This window comes from Tubulanus polymorphus, chromosome 5, assembly GCF_964204645.1.
Source record: "Tubulanus polymorphus chromosome 5, tnTubPoly1.2, whole genome shotgun sequence".
NCBI lineage: Eukaryota > Metazoa > Nemertea > Palaeonemertea > Tubulaniformes > Tubulanidae > Tubulanus > Tubulanus polymorphus.
Window position 1 is genome coordinate 9,512,762 of NC_134029.1, and position 24,758 is coordinate 9,537,519.

At 40.4% G+C, this 24,758-nt stretch overlaps 1 protein-coding gene and 1 long non-coding RNA gene across 2 annotated transcripts; one reads left to right on the forward strand and one right to left on the reverse strand.

Annotated features, from left to right (window-relative positions):
• The first annotated feature begins 294 nt into the window (after nt 1–294).
• LOC141905445 (uncharacterized) lies at nt 295–1,752 on the forward strand. The gene is made up of 3 exons (XR_012619261.1): nt 295–499; nt 1,022–1,146; nt 1,258–1,752. It is a non-coding gene; the product is annotated as an uncharacterized LOC141905445 (long non-coding RNA).
• A 2,403-nt stretch (nt 1,753–4,155) lies between these two features.
• Nucleotides 4,156–24,684, reverse strand: LOC141905335 (COP9 signalosome complex subunit 2). The gene is made up of 12 exons (XM_074794175.1): nt 24,481–24,684; nt 23,150–23,263; nt 22,946–23,026; nt 20,920–21,045; nt 20,506–20,673; nt 18,710–18,814; nt 17,985–18,054; nt 17,776–17,875; nt 16,276–16,505; nt 15,237–15,319; nt 13,978–14,036; nt 4,156–6,613 (listed from the first exon to the last, which is right to left on the reverse strand). The coding sequence occupies exons 1-12, from the start codon at nt 24,532–24,534 to the stop codon at nt 6,472–6,474; spliced, it is 1,332 nt and encodes a 443-aa protein (XP_074650276.1). The 5' UTR covers nt 24,535–24,684; the 3' UTR covers nt 4,156–6,471.
• Between the last annotated feature and the right edge of the window lie 74 nt (nt 24,685–24,758).

Consider the following 24,758-nt stretch of genomic DNA (forward strand, 5'->3'; position numbering starts at 1 on the left):
CATCAGCATTTTAGTTCTTTTAGAATTTAAGAATAATCGTGATAAGTGATATTTAATTAGTAAAAAAATTACTTATACTAAGTTATTATGAAGCTAAGGCAAAATCAATTAAGTAAGTTGAAAATAACGATTCAGTGAAGAAATGACGATCATTTAAATATACGCTGTATTATAAAAATAGACAAAAAGGTGCATGAATAAGGCCTGTTAGTATTTAATTCAACATTTAGATGAGATTATTTTGTCTAGGTTGTTTTTCTGTTCATTGAAAACCATTTAATCGGAGCTAGTCAGTTCGTCAGTGAGGTTTTCATTTTAGTAGTGTTCCAAAATGGAAGACAAATAACATAAAGATGCACTTTTTAGTGGAAAAATTACCGGTAAATATCGATGTATACCAACCGAATTCGTCTTTTGCAAGCATGGAGTTTGAAAAAGAAATTGCAAGTAGAAGGCCAGTTAAAATACGCGAGTAGGCCTACATGTTAAACATTTGGAGGTAAGATCATTTTAAATCTAAGCAAATCAAATTGACTTTATTGGTCCTTATCAATAATAATGTTAAACAAGTAAATTATTGGTTTGACAGTTCAATAAAGTTGACAGGACAAACAAGAGACATGGAGAATTATGCTATTGCATAGGCCAATTGTTTAGTTTAATGTTAATGTTGTTAGTTTTCACAAGCGGGCTCAGTGCTAATTGAGGGGATGGCCTCTGTCTGTCTCAGTGTCTGTATATTGGACGATCGCATTGTACCACATACTTTTTATGTGTATAACATACAAAATATGGTGTATACATATATAATGGATAATGTATGATAGACAATGCTAGGTATTTCGTATATAAGCCCTTACAGACAAAAAATCCAGGTCCGATCTGGTACGTTATGCATGTTCATCGCAACAATAGGCTACGAAATCGCTAGCTGGAAACCAACCTACGTATAGGCCTACTGTAGCCTTAAGTTCTATATGCTTGGGAATAATTTATTCTCAAATTACTTCTTGTTTTGTAGTTTGTAATATGTTGCTAAATGATGGACATTTTGATTTTTCAAGAAGTCGATTTTGAGAATCTGGAAGATTTAAGAATTGAAAATGGCCACAATCCACCAATAATGCAGACAATGGTTGTGACGACGTAAGTTAGTAATACAGTGCCTTATGACTAAAGTGAATGCAATCATAATTGCCAATCTACTCATCCGATATGAACTTGACCAATCACCAAAATGTTTAATCTGTTTTGCAGCCACAGCTCATTGATGGAAATAGATGATCCTCTCCACACAAATGCTGAGGTGACCCTTCGTGGGGCTGTTACTACTATTATGATGTTCTCCCTCAAAGCTGGATCCACATCAACTGTTTTGACTGGATTGTTGGATCGGTTGAATTTACTGTTACTGAGAAGCGGTTCTACGCAGTTCTAAATGCCTATTTTGAAAAGATTTTCTCTATGTGCGGAGGTGAACAAATATTACTGCGCTGTATGTAAGACATTATTAAAAAAACTGCAGGTATGATACAAATGTTCATTATGTGATATACAGTACGATAAGGCAACATTAGAGGAAAAAGGACATTTTTTGTGTATGGGCCTACAAGGAAAGCAGAACACTTGGAGCTGGTGACAGCAATATATTCAACATTTTTCATAAATAACATTGTAATTCGGGGCTTGGGCAGTCCCCTAAGCCTCTAGTTATCTTGATAATAAATGAAATATCCAAAATTTTTTGTTCAGATCATGATTTTTGTGAAACAGTTTTTGGATTTATTCAGAGGGCAACAAAGACATGTGCTTCATTCATACAGGATCCAATCTAGTCAATACAGGACAAACAACATGATTTTTTGACATGGCATCCTGGAAAAAGCTACTAAATGAGGATCAAACAATTAAAAAGACAGGAGATTCCTTCAATTCTCCGAACATTACATGCAAAATCTTACTTTTTATGAAATCATGTGAAGCTAAATGATGTAATTACAAATTTTATTGCAGTTTACAAAAGTGACCAATTATGAGAAACAAGGTACATGTATAATTTTTTAGCCAAGGTACATGCATCCAGATTGCACATGTATTTCAGAAGCCACACATGAATTTACACGTGTTTTTAAAATACACGTCCTAAGTTACACGTGTATTTCAAAATACACATCTTCAGTACACGTGTAATTCAAAATACATGTCCAAACTACACGTGCATTTTAGAAATACACGTGTTTTACACATGTACTTCAATATACATGTCAAAAGTACACGTGTAATTTCATATTACACGTGTATTACACGTGTATTTAGCTAAATACACGTGTACCATTTTCATAAGGGGAGCGCCGAGCGCCTGGTTGCCATATATTTTCCGCTTAAATCTGGACTCTGGCTCACCAGGAAATATCTGCGATGCATCACGATAGCGCTCTACGTCATTATCTTTTGTGGAAACTTCTTTCAGTTCGTTTATTCGAAATACTTTTTCAGGCCGTCGTGCCGTTACATTTATTTGCAGTGGCGCCGAAATTATGTGTATTCACACTCCGTTCAGATGGGGATTGTTAAGCGATTTTCGGTGATCATATTTGGCTTCATATTCCCGTTTTTCGTACTGATTACCATAAATTGGATCATCCTGTTCTATCTTATGAAATATTTTAGCAGGCAGCCAAGTGATTCGAATTCGTTGCACACGAAAGATAGCCCTCAGTCGTTGGTTAAAGCCACAAAAATGATCGCATTGGTCATCGTAGCTTTTGTATTATTCGAGACGCCAAATGCGGCACTGACTCTACGTTATGACGTTCATTTGTTGGGAAAACTCGGCAATATGGCCGCTGTATCCGGTCAAACTACATACGGTATGTTACTCAGTCAGTGCGACTCAGTCGTCAACTTTTTCATCTATTTTATCGTAAATAAGAAATTTCGAAAGGTTTTAACAACTTGCAATTAGTGTGGAACTACATTTCTGCCAATGACTCCGTCGTACTTGTTTAAAAAAAATCCCTATTCGATGGATTTTAAAGAACATTTAAAAGCAAGAAATTTCTCCGATTATGTTCATTTTGTGTGTACCGTTTCTGGCTTTTAGGCTATCATGGAAAACGAAGAATACATTAAATTCAAATGAACCTTTCTTCTGTAATATCTATAAAATTCAAACTGTAATACAATATAGTCAACCCCCGATATACCACCATAGAGAGTATGGTGGGGTTGATTTATTTTATATATCGAAATACATTGAGAAAACCTGGTGGTAGACGGGGGTGGCGGTATGGGAGAGCGGTATGTCGAGGGTTGACTATATTTGAACCGTGTCTACTCTTTATGACTTTATGCGACCATTTTTAGAATAATGAACTTTCAATTAATATCCTAACATTTTTGTAGAATAGTGCGGTGAACTCTTTTTAATTTGTGATGTATTCTAGCTGAGCAAGAAAGTTTACTATACAGTCAATATCAATTATAATTAATGTGTCTACATGTTTATGATTGTATTTTTGAACTCCATTCATAAATTGGGGGATTTTTAAGTACTTTGAAGAATTGTGGATTTTTACGGGGATTTTATCTAAGTGATATTTACTGTCGACCAATTCAGATCTATACAGTCCGACCCTTTAAAAAAGTTTTTCTCCCAATTTTTCCCGGTTAATAACCTGTATAAATGGGTATTTAGTCATCCTCGGTATCGATTCTCTGATGAGAAAATCAATTTCCAAAGATACGATTAAATAATTTTCTGCAATTTGTCTCTGAAATAGTGAAGAAAATTGCTGAATCGAATGTAATACAAAAAACAAAATTGATTTTTTTTCAATAAGTATACATGATATAGCGGTGGCCGGATGTGCGATCGCCGCAGGCGCGAAGCAAAGGGGCGAGAAAATTTTGATATTTTACCTGTTTTTAGTTCAATTTCCTGCAATCTAGACCATACACACGGGCAGATCCAGGGGCTACTGTAGCACAACTTATAAAAAAGGGCATCATTATCCACGAAAAAAGGGCGGTGGGTCCTCCAAGAAAATCTTGAAAATTTGTCACATTTACATTATAGGACCATGTTGCAGCCATCTAAATCCTCCATTGCAATCTCGAGCCCTAAGAAAAATCTAAAGTTTGTAAATCTGTCTCATCATTTTTATTTGCAATATGGCTAATTCTATTACATTGTTTGATTTATACAGCAGGATGCGGAATCAAGAAGTAACACCAAGCCTGTATAATGTTCATGTTTACATTTCTGTGTTGAAAAATGACGAGTAAAAAATTACTGGTAAACAAAAACCCGAGAACAAGTATTTTTTTCATACCCCATCAGAACAAAAATCACTCCATTTTTTCCTGTTATACAAATACAATAACATCATCACATCCAAATGCTACTAGGAGGCAAATGAAATATTTCAGAAACCGAAATAATTTGAAGAATTATCTGAATGACAAAAATCTCTCAATCAAAAACAGTGATAATCATATCACCATAAAAAGCATTCAGTCAGCTGTATCTACAGCGCTGAGAGCTTACCCAGGAACCGGTTGGGTAAGAATTCCGATAAAAGTGTTGCTAAGAATTTTTTTCCTTGGTTCGTGGTGAACTAAGAACATACTTTTATGCAGCACAGTGAGAACCATACTAAAACGAAACATCTTCATATTGGATTCAATAATGAACTAAGCTTATACACATATTGTTAATGTTATGATACAATATTCTGGTCCTCTAAGTCGGAAAGTTTGGATGTCCCCAATTTGCCTCATACACTTAGGTCTATAGAGTTCCCTTGATTATCAGCAAAAAGTCCGACATTGGTGGATAACCAAGAGTTGATTGTACCTACCAGTAAGAAAATAGGCGGAGATCTTATGAGCTCACATTTTTTCCACATAATATTATAAGATCACAGAAATTCCATCACAAGCCATACTGTAGATATTTACAACAGATAACTGTTAGGTCTAATATTTTGTAGATCAATTCAGATTGTTACTTTTTTGAGAAAAAAGAGTGAAAAACGTTTCATAATGAAGTTGGATGAACTAATTTATCAATTTTATTTGCACCCAGCTATGTTCAGTTACCTTTTGTTGCGGCTAGTTTCCAGCCCTCAAACAATTTAGTTCTAATGAAGTTGTTGAACTTGTTGGCAATGTATGTTCAAGAGTAATTTTGAACTATGAGCTTTTCTACTCCTAGGTAAGAAATACAGGAGACCTCGCATAATTCGATCAGTTGGGATGGACAAAGCCCAGCCAGTCGATGATTGATCTGAATTAAACATCATATCTTAATGTACATTTCTGGTGGCCTGTGAATGATATCCAGATGAGATCAAAATATCTGGATAAAGCGGGCTTGACCGTATGTAGCATCTACACAACTACCACCCAATAATCAGCTACCTCTGGCATGTGTCAATTTTCCATACTACATGTATATAGCGATTACTAACCATCAAACCAATTTAGGTTTTAGTTTGAAAGAATACAGTCCAAAGTCGGGTTGAAATATCCTAGTATAGACAACTTTGATAATAACAACTAAAATTTACCTTAACAATTTTACGTGAAACTGCAATTGAATTATGCTTATGTTTAGCAGCCCATTGAGCTGATGTACCGGTAATAAGGAGCAAGGAGGAGCCTTCAGCAGAAGTGGTTTAGAAAATATTTGCCACAGAAATTCTAATGCGCATAGCTGCACCGCAGGGGAATATTTATTATAAGAGTCAAAGCTAGACCAAAGTCCTTACGAAAAGGTACGAGTACACAGTACACTAATCACACAGTGATTCTACGTATGTTCTTTATTCACACCTTTCCAGACTCATCTTCATCTGCCCATGAATGGAGCTGAATGAAATAAAAAATTATAACTTTTGTGGCCCAAATGGGAGAAAAACAATGAAGCAAAATATCTTTACGGAGCATCACTCTGCACCATGGGAACACATCCTTTGAGGCGAAATCTCACTTTAGGGAAGTGTGGTGATAAAATGTTTAACATCATGTTTAACTGCAAATCAACTTCAACACATGGGGAAGAAGGTAAATGAATTGAGTAATGAGCTTAAAAAGTACACAGAATGCACACGCTGAAATGTGGTGAAGTTAACGCGAATGATTTCCTTGTAAATCTACTGCAGTATGGAAAACCTTTGCTACAGAGACAAACAATGCAGCTGTTTAATCGCTTGCTCGCTCGCTCTCATCAAGACAGTATTTTCAGTACAAAATGAGAATAATGAAGAGTAGTACGAATGATAAAGCACATTTTCGTAGTAATTTAGTAGTTATTAGTTGTAGTCATAGAAGTCCACGTAGTAGTAAATCCACTTATGCAAAAATATCACACATTCAAGCGGAAATTTCATTCCTTCGCGATTATCTGATTGTGATCGTAGTGTTTTCAAATCCTAGTCGTCGTCTCAGATGCTATTACGTATACTGTCACGCCATCTTATTGACGACCGATTGATGCAACGACTGAAGTTGTGTTGTCCACTTGTCGATAGCGCTGTACCGCGCCACTTGCATTTCTCTGTTCAGTTCTAACACTTGGTTCACCTGGTCAATTCGACCTTGAATGGTGCTGAAAAATGTAGATGAAAAGCGTTTAAGGGAATGCAATCAATATGCTATATCAAAGTATGATTGCCAGTTAATTCTTCCATGCAGGGATGACGATACTGCCACATGTCATGAACCAGCAATACTGAAGCTTCATTCAGATTTGATTTATTTCAAGATTCTTTTTTTAGAAAAATCCATAAACTTTTTTAAATTAACCAAATTCTATTCATGTAAATTGTCTTTTGCAGAGATGAGAACGTCGACCTATAAAATCCGCTATTTTTTTTCTCGAGTTACACACGGGAACCAGCGTAGGCTGAAGGCGCAAAGCTATTCGGGGGGTTTGGGGGTCCTCCCCCATGAAAATTTTAGAAATTGAAAGCGTTTTCCGAGCACTTAGAGCGATCTAGAACCCATGAACGACTATTATAGTTTGGAAGGTAATGGCTAGTTCCATTGTGGCCTCATTCGATGACATTCAGCATCTCATGCATTACGGGTCGAGCCCCGAATTATTGCGGTTAAAATGCGCCGATGAATGCTCACTAAAAATCATCACCCAGTAGTGTAAAATATCTGAAGGCGTTTGCCACACCCACGCACGCACGCACACGGCAACAGTAAGTAGGCCTATATACGTTACTACTGTTGCCGCACGCACGTGTCTGCAACCGATCGATAAAATACATACACATCATAGTAGATACAAAATCAGTGTTGCAATGAATATGCATTGAAATGCGATACGCGACGATAAGAAAAATTACAATTTTTGGAACTAAAATTTGTATTTCCGAGTAGTACTTACCCTTTCCTATGGTTTTTGCCAATATTTTCTAAATTTGGATTTATCGCCAATGGTTTTTCTATACGACCCGGCCCTGCGGTATTGCATTTAGCCACCGGCGAAATCCGCCATCTTTTTTCGTCATAGCAGACAAAAAAAAAAAACAGCTATGCGGGGCAGGTGGGCGGGATTCCCACCATAGGAAAGGGTAAGTACTACTCGGAAATACAAATTTTAGTTCCAAAAATTGTAATATTTCCGTCGAGTACTGTACCCTTTCCTATGGTTTTTGCTAGACTAGCCTAGCACAAGGATGATGGGAAAGGTAGATAGAAAAACCACCGCTCAAACGCAAGGTAAGAGGGAAAAAGAGAGCACTTACCCAAGCACGGAATGGAGCACTGTAGCACAGGGAAGACCGGTTGGCCACAGTGAGTCCGTCCAGCTCAGGGGCCCCCCCCAGAATTTTGCGAAATTAATACTTGCAGATATGAGCCCAAACTATGTACAAGGATACACCCCCTGTGATCCTGATAATGCTACATAGATATTCTACACTAAAGGGTCCGATCGGAAAGAACGGACACCTTGAGCCATGACAACAGGACCAAGTGAAGCTAATGAGCCTAACTGGCCTGAAACATCCCGTAAATAAAATGACGTGAATGTCGACGGTGAATTCCAAAAGGCGGCCCGACAGACTTCCTCCAACGGAGCACCCGAAAAGGCTGCGCAGGAAGTAGCCATAGACCTCACTTGATGAGAAACGACTCCCTCCGAGGAAAGATTCTCCTTCAATAAAATGTCCTTGATCATTGAAGAGACCCATCGGGCTACTGTGTCCCGCGAAATATCACCCTTTAGGTGATCCAGCAGCGGAATAAATAACCGCTCCCGTGAACCTCTCCGTGAAGCAGAGCGATCTAAATAGAAACACAACGCCCGCACAGGACATAAAGTCCTGTCCGGGATGCCCGGTTCCACTCGATGTTTTAGGGCTTCAATTCGCCATTGACGCCCAACCGAGCCTGGTCGTTGGTTCTTTGCCAAAAATTCCAAAGCAGGCCGCAGCGAAACAAATTCATTCGCTGGCCCAAAGACAATGTGACCTTTTTGGACTGAAAGCGCATGAATCTCAGAGCGACGGGCCGAGCAAGCCAAGAACAGCAAAAATACAGTCTTTTTTGACAAATTTGCAAAAGACGCTGCCGAAAGAGGTTCAAATGGAGCCTCCATTAACTTCTTCAAAATTACAGACAGATCCCATGGTGGAACTGTCCTTGTTACCCGAGGCCGGGAAATAGAAAACCCAGCAACCAGCTGGGATATCCGATGATCCCCTGCTACATTTGGCCATCCAGAAGCACGCAATGTATGAGAAATCGCGGAGCGGTAACCTTTAATAGTTATGACCTGTAAACCTCTTGCTACAAATAGGTGCAGTAAAAAATCTGCCAATTGAGCTACAGAGGGTGAGCATGGATCAATTTCCCCTGCAGCACACCAATCCGCAAAATGACTCCATTTGGCATCGTAAATGGTACTTGTTGATGGCCGCTTAGATCCTGCGATAAAGGAGGCAGCCTGTTCTGAAAAGCCTGAAGCTGACAAGGATCGCTGGACAATGGCCAGGCGAGCAGATTTAACCACTGGCTGTTTGGATGATGCCGAAAGATCCCCTGAGACAGAAGCGATGGGAAATTCGGAAGACTCCTGGGGTTGTCGCACAGTAGGTTGAGAAGTGGTAGGAACCATCTCTGAGCCGGCCAACATAGTGCTACCAGAACTATGTTGCAATTGACTGATCTCTCTATTTGATCCAGTAAGCGCGGCAGGACTGGTGTGGGCGGGAACGCATACGCATGCATCCCCGACCAGTCCAGAGAGAAGGCATCGACCCCCCACGCTTCCGCGTCTGGAAACGGGGACACAAACAGAGGACACCTCCGATTGAACCGGGTGGCAAACAGATCCAGCAGCGGATTGCCAAAAATGCCCCGAACCCGATCGGCTACTTCTTGGTGGAGAACCCATTCTGTCGCAATAGCCTGACCTCGACGAGACAGAGCATCGGCCATCACGTTCCTTTTCCCTGCTAAATGTGCCACAGTCAGGGACACGCCCTTTGTCTGGCACCAAAGAAGAATTTTGGCCGACAGACCTGTGAGGGTTTCTGAGTGAGTGCCCCCTTGGTTCTGAAGGTAAGCCCTCACTGTTGAATTGTCTGTGGCTAACCAAACGTGGTGGCCCTCCACTCTCCTGTGAAAGAACTTCAGGGCCTTCCACACGGCCAGCATTTCTAGGAAATTTATGTGGTTGGTGGCCTCGTAGCAAGACCATTTCCCGGCTTTGACTCGGTTCTCCAGATGTGCCCCCCAACCTTGGTGACTGGCATCCGTGAATACGCGAACTGGAGCCTCTAACGGGGCTAGTGACACCCTGAGCCGAAGATTCGTAGTGGCCGCCCACCACTGAAGATCCGGACTTAGATCGGTTGGAGGTACGGGAATCAAGGCCTCCCAGTTGCCCTTCGACTGAGACCAGAAGACCTTCCAATATTGTTGCAAGCGCCTGCTTCTGAGGCGGCCTAAGGGCACCACCAGACCCATGGAGCTGATGGAGCCTAGAAGCCGTGACCAGTAACGAGCTGTTCTCGGGGTTGTGGACACTCCCGCTACAGCTTCTTGAAGTTTGGCCACTCGAACCATAGACGGAAAGACTTTGCCGATTCGGAGATCGAAGTCCATGCCGAGATAAGTGAACTGTTGGGCCGGCGTCAACTGAGATTTTTCCCTGTTTACGCGGAACCCTAGCTGATGGACTAAGTCCAAGACTGAGGTCATTGCCTCCCGACATTCCTGAGCCGAATTCGCGACTATTAACCAGTCGTCGAGGTAAACGAACAGTCGAACACCCCTTGACTGAAGTACCTTCTGAACTGACTTGACCAACTTGGTGAAAACCCACGGGACCGTACTGAGGCCAAATGGAAGAGACCTGAATTGGAACTGGCGGCCTTTCCACTTTATCCTGAGAAATCGCCGAGATTTTGGGTGAATTGGAACCTGAAAGTAAGCATCTTTCAGGTCCAATGTAGCCGCCCATTGACCCGGACGGAGCCCTTGAATCACGTCCTTGGGCTTGGTCATCCGGAACCTTGGAATGTCTAGGTGCCGATTGAGGGATGACAGATCTATCACTGTCCGTTGACCCCCTGTGGCCTTTGGTACCATGAATATTCGAGAAAACCAGCCGGGAGAAGTTTCGTTGCAAACTGGTTCTATCGCTCCCTTCTCTGCCAGTTCCTTGAGAGCCGGAGAGATTAAGGCCTCCTGACCTGGTTTTGGCCGCATGTCGGGAGGTGACCTCATCAGGCGCGGTCGCCTTAGGAAACGGAGACGGTAGCCCCGAGAGACGACCCGGGAGGGCCAACCGTCTCCAAAGAGGTCGGACCAATGGGTTGCTGCCTGTTGCAGACAACCTCCCACTGGTCCCAAGAATTCATTTCGAGTTTTTCCGAAAGGAAGAGCCCCTTTTTGGAGCCTTCCCCTTGCCTCGATACGAACCGGAACTGTTACGACCGGACGAGGCTTGACACGATTGTTGAAGTTGCGCGCTAGTTCTCCAACCGGCATCCGAAGCCGCCTGAGAAAGCGCTGAAGTTTGAGATGGTCCTGTTTGCGTCCGTGCTGAACCTTGCGCCGCCGGCGTCGGACCAGAACGCTTTTTCCATGGAGTTCGGGGGTTGGACTTGGCCTGAACCTCCCGAATCTTCCTCAGCTCTGCGGAAACCGGAGCGCACCAACCGGAGAAGAGACGTGAAGACGTCCCCAATGGGGCTCTCAGCAAAGCATTGGACACCATATCCGGTAGACGAGTTTTGGCACTGGAGTCCATCACTGACTGACGGGAGGCTAACACCAGATTAGCCTGACCCCGAACCGACAACGGAATTACATGCGAAACAGACCGAGCCAAAGATTGGATAATCCGGTCCATTCCCTCCAGTTTTAGGGCAACTGACTCTGGGTCGGAGCCCGCATGAATGGCGGCGTGAGTCTCGCGAAGCTCACCCGTCAACACCTTAAGTGCCATATCTTGAAACGAACCAACCCTGGTAAGATTGTCCAGGATTGACGTCATGGCCACCAAACCGGACTTAGGCAAACGAATACCCGACTGTGCTGTAACAGTATCCGGGCTGATCAAAATATAATCAGCATCCAGGCAGTTATGACTGTGATCCACAGCACCTGGAGTTGCGTAATACGCCGAGCGAAATGCGCCTATAGGTGGATCGGTTGAACTAAAATATTTCCCAGATTTCATACCCCGTTCTGGAGGGGGAAATGAAAAAGTTCCAGGCCGACATTCACCCCATAATTGCGTATCCAATCGAGCCCATTCTCTCGAAACCGCTGACGATTCCCGTAAAACGTTAAGATCGGAGTCCGGAGGGCGATAAGCTTCCATTGACTCACCGACCAGAGGAGCTGCTGTGGGCTTAGCGCGAGTTGCCCCGTGCTTGACAAAGAACTCACTTATCATCGCTCTAAATGGCATGTCCCCCGCTGGTTCGGATAAAACTGAACGGGACGGAGATACATTGCGAGCCAGGGAAGCCCCCATCGTCTGGGGCAACCCACAATTGCTTGCGACAGGAACGACCCCAGAAGGAATTGCCGCCTCTGGGACCGGATCCTCATTGAAATCAGACCCTACCGCAGCATCCAGGAATTCAGAGTCAGAATTCCGAAAAACTGAGTGGGCTGGCGAACTTCTAACCGGACAATCAGGAATAGGCTTACCTGTTGTAGAAGTTGCAGCGACTTGTTGCGACGAAGATAACAAGTTTAAAATTTTCTCCTCAAATACATGGAAATCCTTCTGAGTCAGGTATTTTCCAGTATCCCGACGATCATGCCGACTTCGGTGACGGTCCCTCGAACGGGATCGCGACCTACTAGAAGAATTGCTTTCATCGCTAACCGACGTCGACGAACGATGAGAAGACCGACGGCGAAACTTCCGACAATAACGATCGTAGTCCCTCTCGCGATCAAACCTTGATCTGCGAGGAGATCTTGCTCGTTTATTACGCTCACGGCGTCTAAATCTAGTGGGAGAGCGAGCTCTATCCCCGGAGCGACGATCAGAATCAGACGATGAACGTACCGGATGTTTTGACCTGGACGACGTCTGGACCGGACCGGTGGCCGAACCGGACCGAACCGGACCGATGCCCGACCCGGACCGGACCGGTACCGACCGAACCGGTGCGGGCCGTTCGCGACTACCGCGGCGCGCGCTCGGTTCCGAACATGTAGTCTGAACCGGCCGAACCGGCCGAACCGGTGAACGACCAGAGACCGGTGAATGACCGGAGACCGGTGCCGGTGAACCAGCGTTCCTCCCCAGTGAATGGAGTTGGGAAGCCGATTGTACCTGAACGACCGGCGACCGCTCCGCTTTACGATAAGAAACAGGATTAGAAACGTCGGTTGGCACATCGGCCGAAACCGACGAATCCCTGCTAACTCGACGACGATCTCTTAGTTTAAGAGCCTTATCGGCCCGAAGCCAAAGGTCCTCGGACCACACGACGCAAATATTGCAAGGATTGCTCCTTGCACATATTTGACCGGATTTGCGCCTGCACGACGCACATGAATCGTGGTTGTCCCAGGCGCCAAACAAATGCCCGCATCCCTCCCCGCCACGATGCTGACCCTTAGGAGGGGGTGGCATAATTATCCTGTTACAAATCAAAACAATTCAATTCAATTCAATCAAATTATATTTGTAAATAAAATTCTTACGGAAAAAAAAGAAATCAGGGATAACCCCCAAACCGAACGGACTCACCGTTACGAGAGTGAAAACTCCCTAATATCCTAATTCCCAGATTTTTACGGCAAAAAAATCCAACGCGTTCTACTGCGAGAACGCCAAGAAAAAAGATGGCGGATTTCGCCGGTGGCTAAATGCAATACCGCAGGGCCGGGTGGTATAGAAAAACCATTGGCGATAAATCCAAATTTAGAAAATATTGGCAAAAACCATAGGAAAGGGTACAGTACTCGACGGAAATACAGGCACTGAACGCTTTTACGGTTCACCTGATTACCGATCGCGCCAGACCAATTGAGTGAGATCATCCCCCTATGCTTTTACATCATTTTTGAACTATTTGGAAAATTGATATTTTTCAATACCGAAATCCGCGGGAAAACCGCGGATCCGCGGGGAATTCTCATCCCTGCTTTTGTCATCCGGATCAAATAGCTTATTGTTAGTTCGGCAAAATGAATAAGATAGTTTTGGCTCACTAGAAAGTTTCTAGAAAGAAGATTGAATCTATTTCATGTCATATGATTCCTAATTCTAAAACAGACCTCTTCAGAATGTGCCAAGTGTGCCGGGTACCACAAATCGAAGAAGTCAAGCATTTTCATTTCTAATGCAGATTTTCAATAAAAACCTGGATCATTATAATGTGTCACAAAAATTATGATCCAGATTAAGTATGGATTTCTTATGCAAATGAATACACCTTGTAATAAGCGGATATAGTTGCTACATTTATGTGTACTTACCTATCTAATATACATGAAACAAGTAGATTTTCTACCTCTGTTACATCTATATTCAATTCCTGTAAAATGACAGAATTTCTTGGGTTACTCATACATCATACATCCATCATGTGTCAGAATGTTCATCTATATTATCAATAGTAGTAACAAGACAATCTTATTCAGCAGTTATTGTATGCATCTTCATGATATTTTGTACGCTGATAGCTATCTATGTGAACTGGTGCAACGGCTATCCCGTTAGATCAAAACAAATACCCTACATAAAATTATTTCCAAAAGCATATTTCAGGCTTCCGCTGCTGTAGTGACTTAAACTGAAAACGATTGGAGAATTTGCACGGCGAAATGATTTTGGCTGACTAATGTATAGTGTGCCCATGCCGAGGGGGGAGGGAGCTCGGTGTTGTAGTGAACGAATCCCCTAAAATTTTCAAAGTGCTCTTCAAAAGGTCAGTGCCAATAAATTTGGGTCAACAGTTTTCAAAATTTGGATACAATTTTCATTTTTTTTTTTTTTGAAATTGAAAAGTAACCCATTCTCAAATCATTTACTCAGGCACCAAGGGATTTCGTATTTACGATCTGTCCTTTTTCACTAGGAAAGTGCCCCTTTTCAAGGTAAAAGTGCCCTTTTTCTTGATATAGAACTGCCCCTCAAAAAAGCTTGGCACGGGCCTGCCGAGGAACACGATGCAAATTTTTATTTTGCATGGATCATGATGGATATGATTGCCTATTTTTCAAATTGGTGATTACTTATTTGCTACCCAGTGCGCCACCTCTACTGAATGAATCTAAAAAATAAACATTCTGAATCACGTGATCATTTGATCGGTGATTTTACTCCACCAATCGGTCTTCGCAATGGGAATGAGGCATTTATTTTTTTTTATCAATTGGTACCAGAATGATGTATTGATTTTCACCGATCATCCACAAATACATTCGTACATGCAATGAAAGGGTTTTTAGGATTTTAAACCAGAAACAACCACATCTTAGATATGAGAGGTTCATCTCACTCAGGTTGAAATTGTTGAGTTTTTCTATGATTTGTTGAACCCTTCATGGTAAGGGTCGAGCATCACGCGAGAAGAAACTCGACTCAGGTTTATGGCAATTTAGAATTCCATACTTGAATAGGAAATATTCTACGATAGGCGTAATGCAAACAGTTCAGGTGCTACACTGTGAAATAAACCCAAATTGAAAATGAGCTAGCCTAGATAGAGCTATGAAACAAAAGGCTTACTTACCTTAGAAATAAAAGGTATATGGATTCTAGTATAGGGCATAATCAACTTAATTAATACTTGAGTTCTAATATTCCTTAATAAATCTGAAAGGAAATGTGTATATATGTGTAATATACATGTATAATACAAATGCATATAGGATGATTTAAAACCCAACAAATCATACCAAGACCATTAAGTATGCCATGGTCATCCAATTTAAAACATTTTTCATTCAATGTATTAATTGCTTACATATTATATAACTATGAGTTTTGATGTTAACAAATTCTAAAACTATAGCTATTTGTCCAGATGACACACATGGTTCCCACAATTACATGAATTAAAAATTCCCAGGTTTTTCCCAAATATTTCATTGGTGATTTTTCAATGTTCCCAAATGGAAATGAACAGATATCATCATATTACAGTCAACAATTTAGTGGTGACTGGTTGATAATGGTGATTCTTAAGGGAAATCGCTGAAGAAAGTTGTCCTTTGCAAATGCAATACTTGAAATATAAATGGACTCCCCAAATATTTCCCCGATTTGAGAATTTCTTAAATTCCCTAATATTACCAAACTGAATTATCATTTCAAACTGTGAATTTTCATTTCAAAGTTTTTCCCAATTTCCCTGTTATGTGGGAACCATGGACACAAGCGTTTTTGACCTAGGTCAAATTTGGCCTATGCCAGATTAGGCTTCGACCAATTGTTCACACTGGTGCCAAATGGGTCCATGCCTAGTTGACATGGGCTGAACTAATGGCCCACCAAAAAAACATTGAACTAATATTCTGCCAAATTACAGCATAGGTCAACTCATTGTGTGAATGTAAGCTGCTTCTGGAACCTCATTTGCCACAGCATCGTTTTGATAGCATTTCACATGTGAACATGCTCCCTAATTATGTACGGGCCAAATTAAACTCAGACTCGGTGCAAGTCATTTGAACTTGGCAAAATGATCTTGTAATCATGACTATTAAATGGGAGCGTAAGGGATAAGAATGAAAACTGGTGCCATGGCATAGTTAAGTATGAAATCGTACCTTCTATGTGTTCCCTTATAAATGGATCTTCCATTATATTCTTTCGGTTCATTTTCAGGATCTTTTCGAATTCATTGATGTCGTTATTCTGATAGGAACTAACTAGATTTGTCATTGCGAGGATTTCTGGGTCATTTTTGTATGGTTTCGCTTCTTGAGAATCAAATGGATTGATTCCCGATTTCATCAACATATTCGCTAAAACGAGATACTTTAGACACGTCGTCCGTCTGTAAACGAAAACACACACACAATAGATCTAATTAACCAGATGAATTGAATATCCAGAAGGCTGGTTTTATAGAACAGTTTCATTCAAACCAGAATGGTTAATTGGAAAGACTATAAATTAACTCCAGGACCAACAGGATACAATGACCTAAATGTCAACTTTGACCATCAGGTTACTAACACTAGTGTAGCAGAGGAAACAACTCTAGGTTTAAGACTGATTTTTAAAACTACTTAAGATGTCCCTGATTCAAGTTAAAATTTTTCTTTCTTCAGTAACTGGAAATCAATCAGTAGCATATGCACATGACCATCCAATAAAATTACCCAGTGATAAACCAGGAATCATGTACAATAATAAGAAAGTGGTTGATAATGAACACTATCGCAATGGTAAAAACATATCATTAAAGAGCATATGCCATCAAAATAGAATATTGTGTATAATTTATTTTCAAATATGATGTATTCCCAAATATCATAAAATGGAACAGGTTTGAATTTTTAGTTTAGCCATTACTGAGAAATATGACTTTTAAATCGGCAATTTCAGCACGTGCTCACTGTTATTGTTCATCTTAGCAGGTGCGTGTTTCTGACGTCATATCTGACAAACGCTCGCGGCTCCCAGTCATTTAACTAGACATTTCATGCGATATTTTATCGTTCTAGGAGTGATTTAAATTAATAAACTCTTTCACCATTGTATACAGTTGCTACTATTGTATATGACATGATAATCATATATAAGTGAGTAGCGCTGCAGGTCAGTGAATACGGCAAACAAATGATGTTTATTTTATCGATTATACATAGGCTACGCGTACTAGCGCGCACACGTGCTTGTGTTGATTGTCATAGTTAACATCATAAATAGCGCCACCCGCGGGTTAAATATGAACTATACGCATGGAGTGAAGGATAAATAGATGATTATCCGCTAACTATTACGGCTAATTCGTGCTCCTTTTTTCTATAAGTCACATCTCAGGTCGTTATATGTGTATAAGTTTCTTCTGGTTAAGAAATCGCAGAAAGTACAATTTAGATGGCATTTGCCCTTTAACAACTTATGACTTTCCAGACATACTAGCACATGGGCACTAGTTGTTGTGAAATGTTCACTTGGAACCAGAAAAATTGTTCACAGTAAAGAGGTTCTATTATCTGAAAATGAACTAGAAAACTTTGGTTCTAAGGAAAAAGCATTCGTTATGGGAGGTGTTCATTGCGGAGAGGTGTTCGTTAGGGGAGGCTTAGATGTATTACCTTGGACTTCCCGACTCGTCATAATTCTTGAATGCTTCGAAGAAATCAGTGTGAGCTTTTTCATATTCTCCCTCTCGTAGATGCATTTTACCGCCACATTCTGAAATTGAAATGTACTACATATATATCACGACCAAGCAATTTATGCTAACTGCATTAACTGCTGCGTTTTATGTGCATGTAACAACAAACGAATAACAATAACTTACCTCGAATGACTCCCATAATTAGCGGGTGTGGGATGGCAGACTTAATGTGGAGGGACTGTTCATAGAGAGCCTAAAGTAAAGAACAAAATGGCTTTGATTCAAACTGATTAAAGTCATTGGTGCATGAAAAAAATCTCTTGGATTAAAATTACTCAGATGCTTGAATTCATTAAAGAATCAACTAGGGGTTCAAGGGTACTATGGCCTGACATTCTGACAATTTCAATATACACCAGCCCTTGATGAACAGATGCAATAATCAATGCTTGTCACAATCATGAAAGTCTTGTCACAATTCAATTGCCCTTCCAATGACCTTGAAACTCTTATAAAATTCTACAAATGGTTGTGGTTGTAAAATATATATTTATTTACTATTAATGACGTAAATAGATCTACTCAAGAGTTTGACAAAAAGTACTTTCAATTTACTTCTTAAATGTCATCATTGAATAAATAGTGATAGACTGGGAAGATCCTTCTGTGTGAAATTGAGGATTGTTATGTACTGTGGTATTCATACAAGTCTTATGCGACAGCAGCAGAACTTTAATGAAATGAATAGAGCTTGTCTCAATGTTTATGCGCAGCAGATCCAATGACATCACTCTGAATCACTAATGAGCTACACAGTGAAACACGATATGTTGTTTTCATTAAGTTAAGTCTAGTACATGGCGTACGTGTATAACTGTCAGATCTTTAGTGCCAGTAGGCCTACTTACCTTTAACTTTTTATTATTTTTCTGAGCAGTGTACATCTGTATTTCCAATGCATATATTTCCAGCAGTTGAGTACCTTTTTTCAAATCATCTTCGCCATCCGCCGTCTACACATACAAAATTACAAGCATATTTGTCCATTAATTAGATCACAATACAAAGTCCAATCCATTATCATGACGCAGATGAAGAAGCGGAAATAGAACTACAAGTTTGCAATTGATCATGGTAACAAAATATGCCTAGGTACCAATCTTATAAGGAAATACTAAGTTATTCTACTATTCAACGCCCCCTGGTGACCATATAGAATAACTAATGTCCTTAAGACTCACCACAATCATAGACGATATCATGAGCAACAACTTTGCAATTGATTGTGGTAACAAAATATGCATAGGTGCATATTAATATAATATAGAAATACTAAGTTATTGTATTATTCAACGGCCCCTGGAGGCCACATACAACAACCAATGACCTTGAAACTCACCAAAATCATAGAACATGTTATGAGCTACAACTTTCCAATTGATTGTGGTAACACAATATGCTTAGGTATCAATATATTGTGGAAAAACTATTTCCAACCTACGAATGAGTACTGATAACACCAAGATGGCCGCCAATTGCGTCATAATTGGCTGATCAAAAATACCTGTCTCAGATATAAAACATCCCTTTCCAAAGAATACCCATCACAAATTGCAATGAGAAATGGCAAACCAGGAGGAAGCAACAGGACTCAGAATTTGGGCCAAAATTGACATTTTTGGGCACTAAAAAGGTCATAGGATGGCCATCTTGAGTCCGATCGACCCAATTTTTCTTATGCTGATGGACCCTTGGGAGATTCAAATATAGGCCTATGCGAAAGATCAAGGTCAAAGATCAAAGCATCTTCAAAATTTCCCTCTAAAAGTTCAAAAATGTGAAAAAAGTGTTGATTTTGACGAACAACAGTGGCTGCCAGTCGGCCATCTTGATTCTGACAGGGCCAGTTTTTTGGGCTGAAGATGTGTCTATGGTAGATACATGTGTAACCCAAATATCAAGACATTACATTGAAGCGTCTTCAAAACTTCCCAAAATAACTGGATTCCGTCTACGGACGGACGGACAAAAAGTGAATGCAATAGCGCGCTGGGACTAAAGTCCCAAGTGGGCTAACAAGCAATAAGACCATTTGTGAGAATACCAAAACATGGCTTCAAGCAGTTCATTTAAAGACTGAAAACAAAATGATACTGTTGTTACTTTCGCATAACCACTGGACATTGACCATCTACAAAACTCAGTCTGAAGTCTATAAAGGAGGCCAATGGGCCTTGAAGCATTGGTAGATTGAAATGTGGTATAGCGTTAAGGGGTTAAGGTTTTACATCTGCTGACAAATGTACAATCATGACAGTTGTTGACAGGACTACACACTTAAGGCCAATTTGTCTTAATGTACGCATTTTATTCATGCTTAATGTGAAATTTAAGCGAATTGCATTTTCTGCTGAATGATTTAACCTCAATCATATTGAATGTGCACACCTTCAAGAATAAAACCTCATGAACCATGAGTTACCTGGACAATGTGGCTCTCAGCTAAAAACCGCATCTTTTTAACCCCGAACAAATAGTCTATTGGCATGTTGGATTGATGCCAACTGACCTTTTTTCTATTCGATTGGCTATTTTCCGTTAGTCAGGTCGTAGCTGAGTCAACCGATGATATCAGGCTTAAATCCCTGCCAAGGGAGGATAACACTGCACTAAAAGCCTTAATCGATATGGTGATATTTTTTACCTGACATGATTGATGTAACTGTTTGAGAATCTTTTGTAACCTAGTGTACTCCTCGCGGTCAAAATACAATTTGCCAAGTTTTGTGTTCGTTTTGAACCAAAGCCGATCGTTCTTCGCTTCCTTCAGAGCTTCAAGAGTCGTTTCATAGAAATTCTGCAATAGCTTCATCTACAAAATAAAGTTTCTTGAGGTAAAATTCCGGCACTGGGATAAACAGCTCAATAACTACGAAGGTGGTCTATTTCTAGAAGTTGTCAACTGGTTGCAGATAGGAATGAATACACAATCAACAGGAACATGTGTTTTTTGATGAGTATTTTCATAAGGCCACGGAGAAGTAGGATTTTCATTCACACTCCCAAATTGGCAATTAAAAAAAAAACCCAAAATGGCAAGTGTTTTTAGAAGACTTACCTGTTTCGAAGTCGATATGTAATCAAGAATAGAATTAATAGATTTCTCTGAATAATTTCTCGTCACTGCACTCTTTATGTACGTGAGCAATTGTTTATATCTGTTCATCATTTCATCAAAGTTACCCTAAAAATATCAGAAAACATTTTGTCAGTAGTTTCAACCATGGTAGCCACGAAAAGACTTAAGGGTCAGCAATTTAAATAATTTCACTCTGCTGTAGAGTGGCACAGTTATTTATTTTGCACAATTTCCTTGCAAGATTTATTTTGAAATGTCCCGGAATCTACGAAAAAACAATTATTGAATTGAAATGGTCTAAATCATTGCAAACGGTGATGCCCTCTATAAGTATAGATATTTGTTACACAAATAATTACTTTGTAGCTGTGGTTAAAAATGGGAGGGCATACGAAAAAATAAAGAATAAAAAGAATTTTCTATTAAGCTAACAGGCGGTATGTGGTGTGAGATGCTAAAAAGTCTGAGAATTTTAATATTAAACGCCCCCTGGTAATCATATACAGAAACCGATGACCTTCAAACTCACCACGATCATAGAACATGTCATAATGTGGCAAGAAATATCCACAACTCCCAATACAAGCAGCCTATCGGCTGATACAGCTCCGCTGTTTTAAGATAAGCTTTTACAAGGACCACCTACACAGCACTCTCAAGAGTTCAAATCCAGAAAATGGCTCTATAACTTTTTAGCCCTTGGCCCATAGTATCTACATACCAAACTTTGTCAATATCAGATAATGATTGTAGGACTAGTAGCAATAGAAAGATTTTACAAGTGTGACCTGTACAGCGCCCCACTAGGTATCAGATTTGGAAAATGGCTCATCAACATTAAGGCCAAAAATATTGACATACCAAATTTCGTCAAGATTGGATAATAATTGAAGGACAAGTTGCGATTTAAAGATTTTACAAGCTCCACCCGTACAGCGCCCCCTAGAGATTAAATTTGGAAAACCGCTCTATAAGTTATTAGCCCTTGGCCCATAGTATCTACAAATCAAGTTACGTCAACATCGGACAATAATTGTAGGACGAATAGCAATTGAAAGATTTTACAAGTGTGACCCTTACAGCACCCCCTAAAGGTCAAATTGGGAAAATGGCTCTATAACATTTTGTTCCTTGGCCTGTAGTATCTATAAACCAAGTTTCGTCAAGATCAGATTATAATTGTAGGACAAGTAGCGATTTAAAGATTTTACAAGCGCCACCAGTACAGCGCCCCATAGAGATTAAACTGGGAAAACGGCTCTAAAACTTTTAACCCTTGGCCTGTAGTATCTACATACCAAGTTTCGTCAACATCGGACAACAATTGTAGGACAAGTAGCGATTTAAAGATTTTACAAGCGCCACCCGTACAGCGCCCCCTAGAGATCAAATTGGGAAAACAGCTCCATAACCCTTTAGCCCTCCCCCTAGAGATCAAATTGGGAAAACAGCTCCATAACCATTTAGCCCTTGGCCCATATCAGCTTCATACAAAGTTTAGTCAAGATTAGAAAAGAACTGTAGCACTAGTAGCAAATTGAAGCAAAAGTTGACGGACGAACAGACAACGACGGATAATCCACAACCCATCAGCTCCGCTGACCTTTCCTTTTTCCTTAACCTCTCAACTCTTCGGTCACAGCGGAGCTAATAAATGAAAATACGCATAGGAAGAAGCTAGAGGGCAAACAATTCAGACCTGAAGCCACTTTTTTGCATTGAACTAGGGGCCCTGGGACAACATGCCAAAACTTGCCAAAATGCGTTCATACATCTAGGATAAATACATACGTAAACGAAATATCAACAATACATCAAAGCATAGGCCTATGTCAAAACTCCACTACAAAACTAGATTCTGTCGAGCACCAGCACCGTTTTTCAAGTATGAAAAAATCAAATAACACTTTAGTGTCTGAAATGTTTACAGGAACCACACAGAAATCACTCAGCAAGGAGGGGGCATTGGCAATCCCATAAATCGGTAACCTTTACAAACACTTACCAACTTAAAATTGATTTTTATCATTTGTTTTAGAGCCTTGAAGCCCCATTCTCCCTTGTCTTTTCCTTCAAGTTCTAAAACCTGGAATGATATCAAAAAGGTAGATAACAATAACAACATTATACACGTAACCTAATAGGCCTTATGATTCTGAAAGATGGGCATCTTAATCCACATTCTGAACTTAACTAAAGCGTTACTGACCTTTTGAAAGCTTTCAAGAGCTAATCGAGGATCATCTTCTTTAAGCGCTTTGGAATTATAATACTGGTTTTCTAAGTCGACATCAGGTTCAGAATTACTGTCCTCTGAATATTCCTGAAAATAAGAAAAATAGTCTACAGGGCCGATATTGGAAGTCAGTAAATGCCATTATCTTATCACCCTTGACCTTGATGGTAACCACATTTTTCAAAAGTTCTAGACACGAGTCAAAAAACCCACCATGAAGCTTAACCTCTCAACTCGTGTGCCAATGCCTCAGATACCAATGGGTAATAGACAAACTTTTGCATTATGAAGTTATTTCATGCTTATTTTCAACAGTGTGTCGTGCAGTTAAGGTACCCTCTATGGGCACTACTGCAACTAGTACTGTGTATGGATTAGTCTAAGGTCCCATCCGAGTCTAACAAAGGCTTAAGAGTTAGGGAGTCAGTGTAGGCCTACAAGAACCAACAACAGATGACCAACTGGTCCTGTAGTCGAGAACAAGTCTATTTGTATGTTTTGAGGTGACGCCGCTAACAGTTCTGGGGTATTATAAATGGCACTCATGCTGAAGGAAGGTCATCGAGATGTTAAGTTGAATCGGTTACATAGGCGTCCCCAGGAATTTTCATGGGGTTCGAATAAGCATCAATCCAGTATCCATGTACAATGTCGGGTATTTGGTGGGCCTCCCCCAATAAACTTTTTGAAAATTGGAGGCTTTAGAGGTGTTTTCCAGGCTCTCCGGGATATTCCACTTACTTTTTGGGGTACATACCGCATTTAGGTCTTAAAAGAATGCAATCCAAAAAGTAAGTGAAATATCCCAGAAAAACAGGTCTCATCCATTAATAAACGGACATTAGTCGAATTGGCAAGAAAAATCTTGGAACATTGGTTACATAGCAACTCGAGACGTTAGCTATCTCGAAAAGGGGGTGCATCCGCTCCCCCCGCATCCACCTTGAAGATGCCTATGGGTAAAATAAAGTTGCCTGGAGGTATTTCTCAAGATCCCATGTTGTTGATTTTATGCAGTAGGAAGGACTCTCTTCTTGCCTCAACCGTAACAGTACACAGTCTGGTCTTTGTAGACTGTGGTCGAGAGGTTATGCTCAATTTATACAGTACTAGCATTACACTTCAGCCTTAATTTCTCATTTGATTCATTCTCATAAGACACCCTTCAATAGACTAACAGTAAATTCAATTCCAATTCGAATTAAATAGACAAACCGTCCTTTTAGGCCTACACTGAGTATTCCTACTCCTCAATTAATTAATTGGTTCAAAAATCAAACGATACGATACGCATTCAAACGCACCAAATTGTACTCCTCATCCGGATCATCACACATGAAGTCATCTTCATCCGACATGTTCTTCAGTCTGGTTATCTGGCAATCTGTGTGGTGTCTATCACTGTCAATAATTCAAGTAGATAAATCGAAATTTCAAATGGAATAGTAGCAGGAACTTATTGACATGTCCGACGACATTCTTGTTCTCGAGAAGACTTTACACGGCGCGCTGAATCGAACGATCCGCTTTCCAAAATGTAAATTAGCCATGTCTGAAACGTCGCTCACCGATATTTAAATGA

What these genes read in the sequence shown, in the direction of transcription:
- LOC141905335 (XM_074794175.1), bottom strand. Translation starts at nt 24,534, where the DNA reads ATGTCGGATGAAGATGACTTCATGTGTGATGATCCGGATGAGGAGTAC. An exon ending in AATTATGGGAGTCATTCGAG is followed by an intron (nt 17,876 to 17,984) that starts GTAAGTTATTGT and finishes TTTCAATTTCAG; the next exon opens with AATGTGGCGGTAAAATGCAT. An exon ending in GTTTCATGTATATTAGATAG is followed by an intron (nt 6,614 to 13,977) that starts GTAAGTACACAT and finishes TACATTTTTCAG; the next exon opens with CACCATTCAAGGTCGAATTG.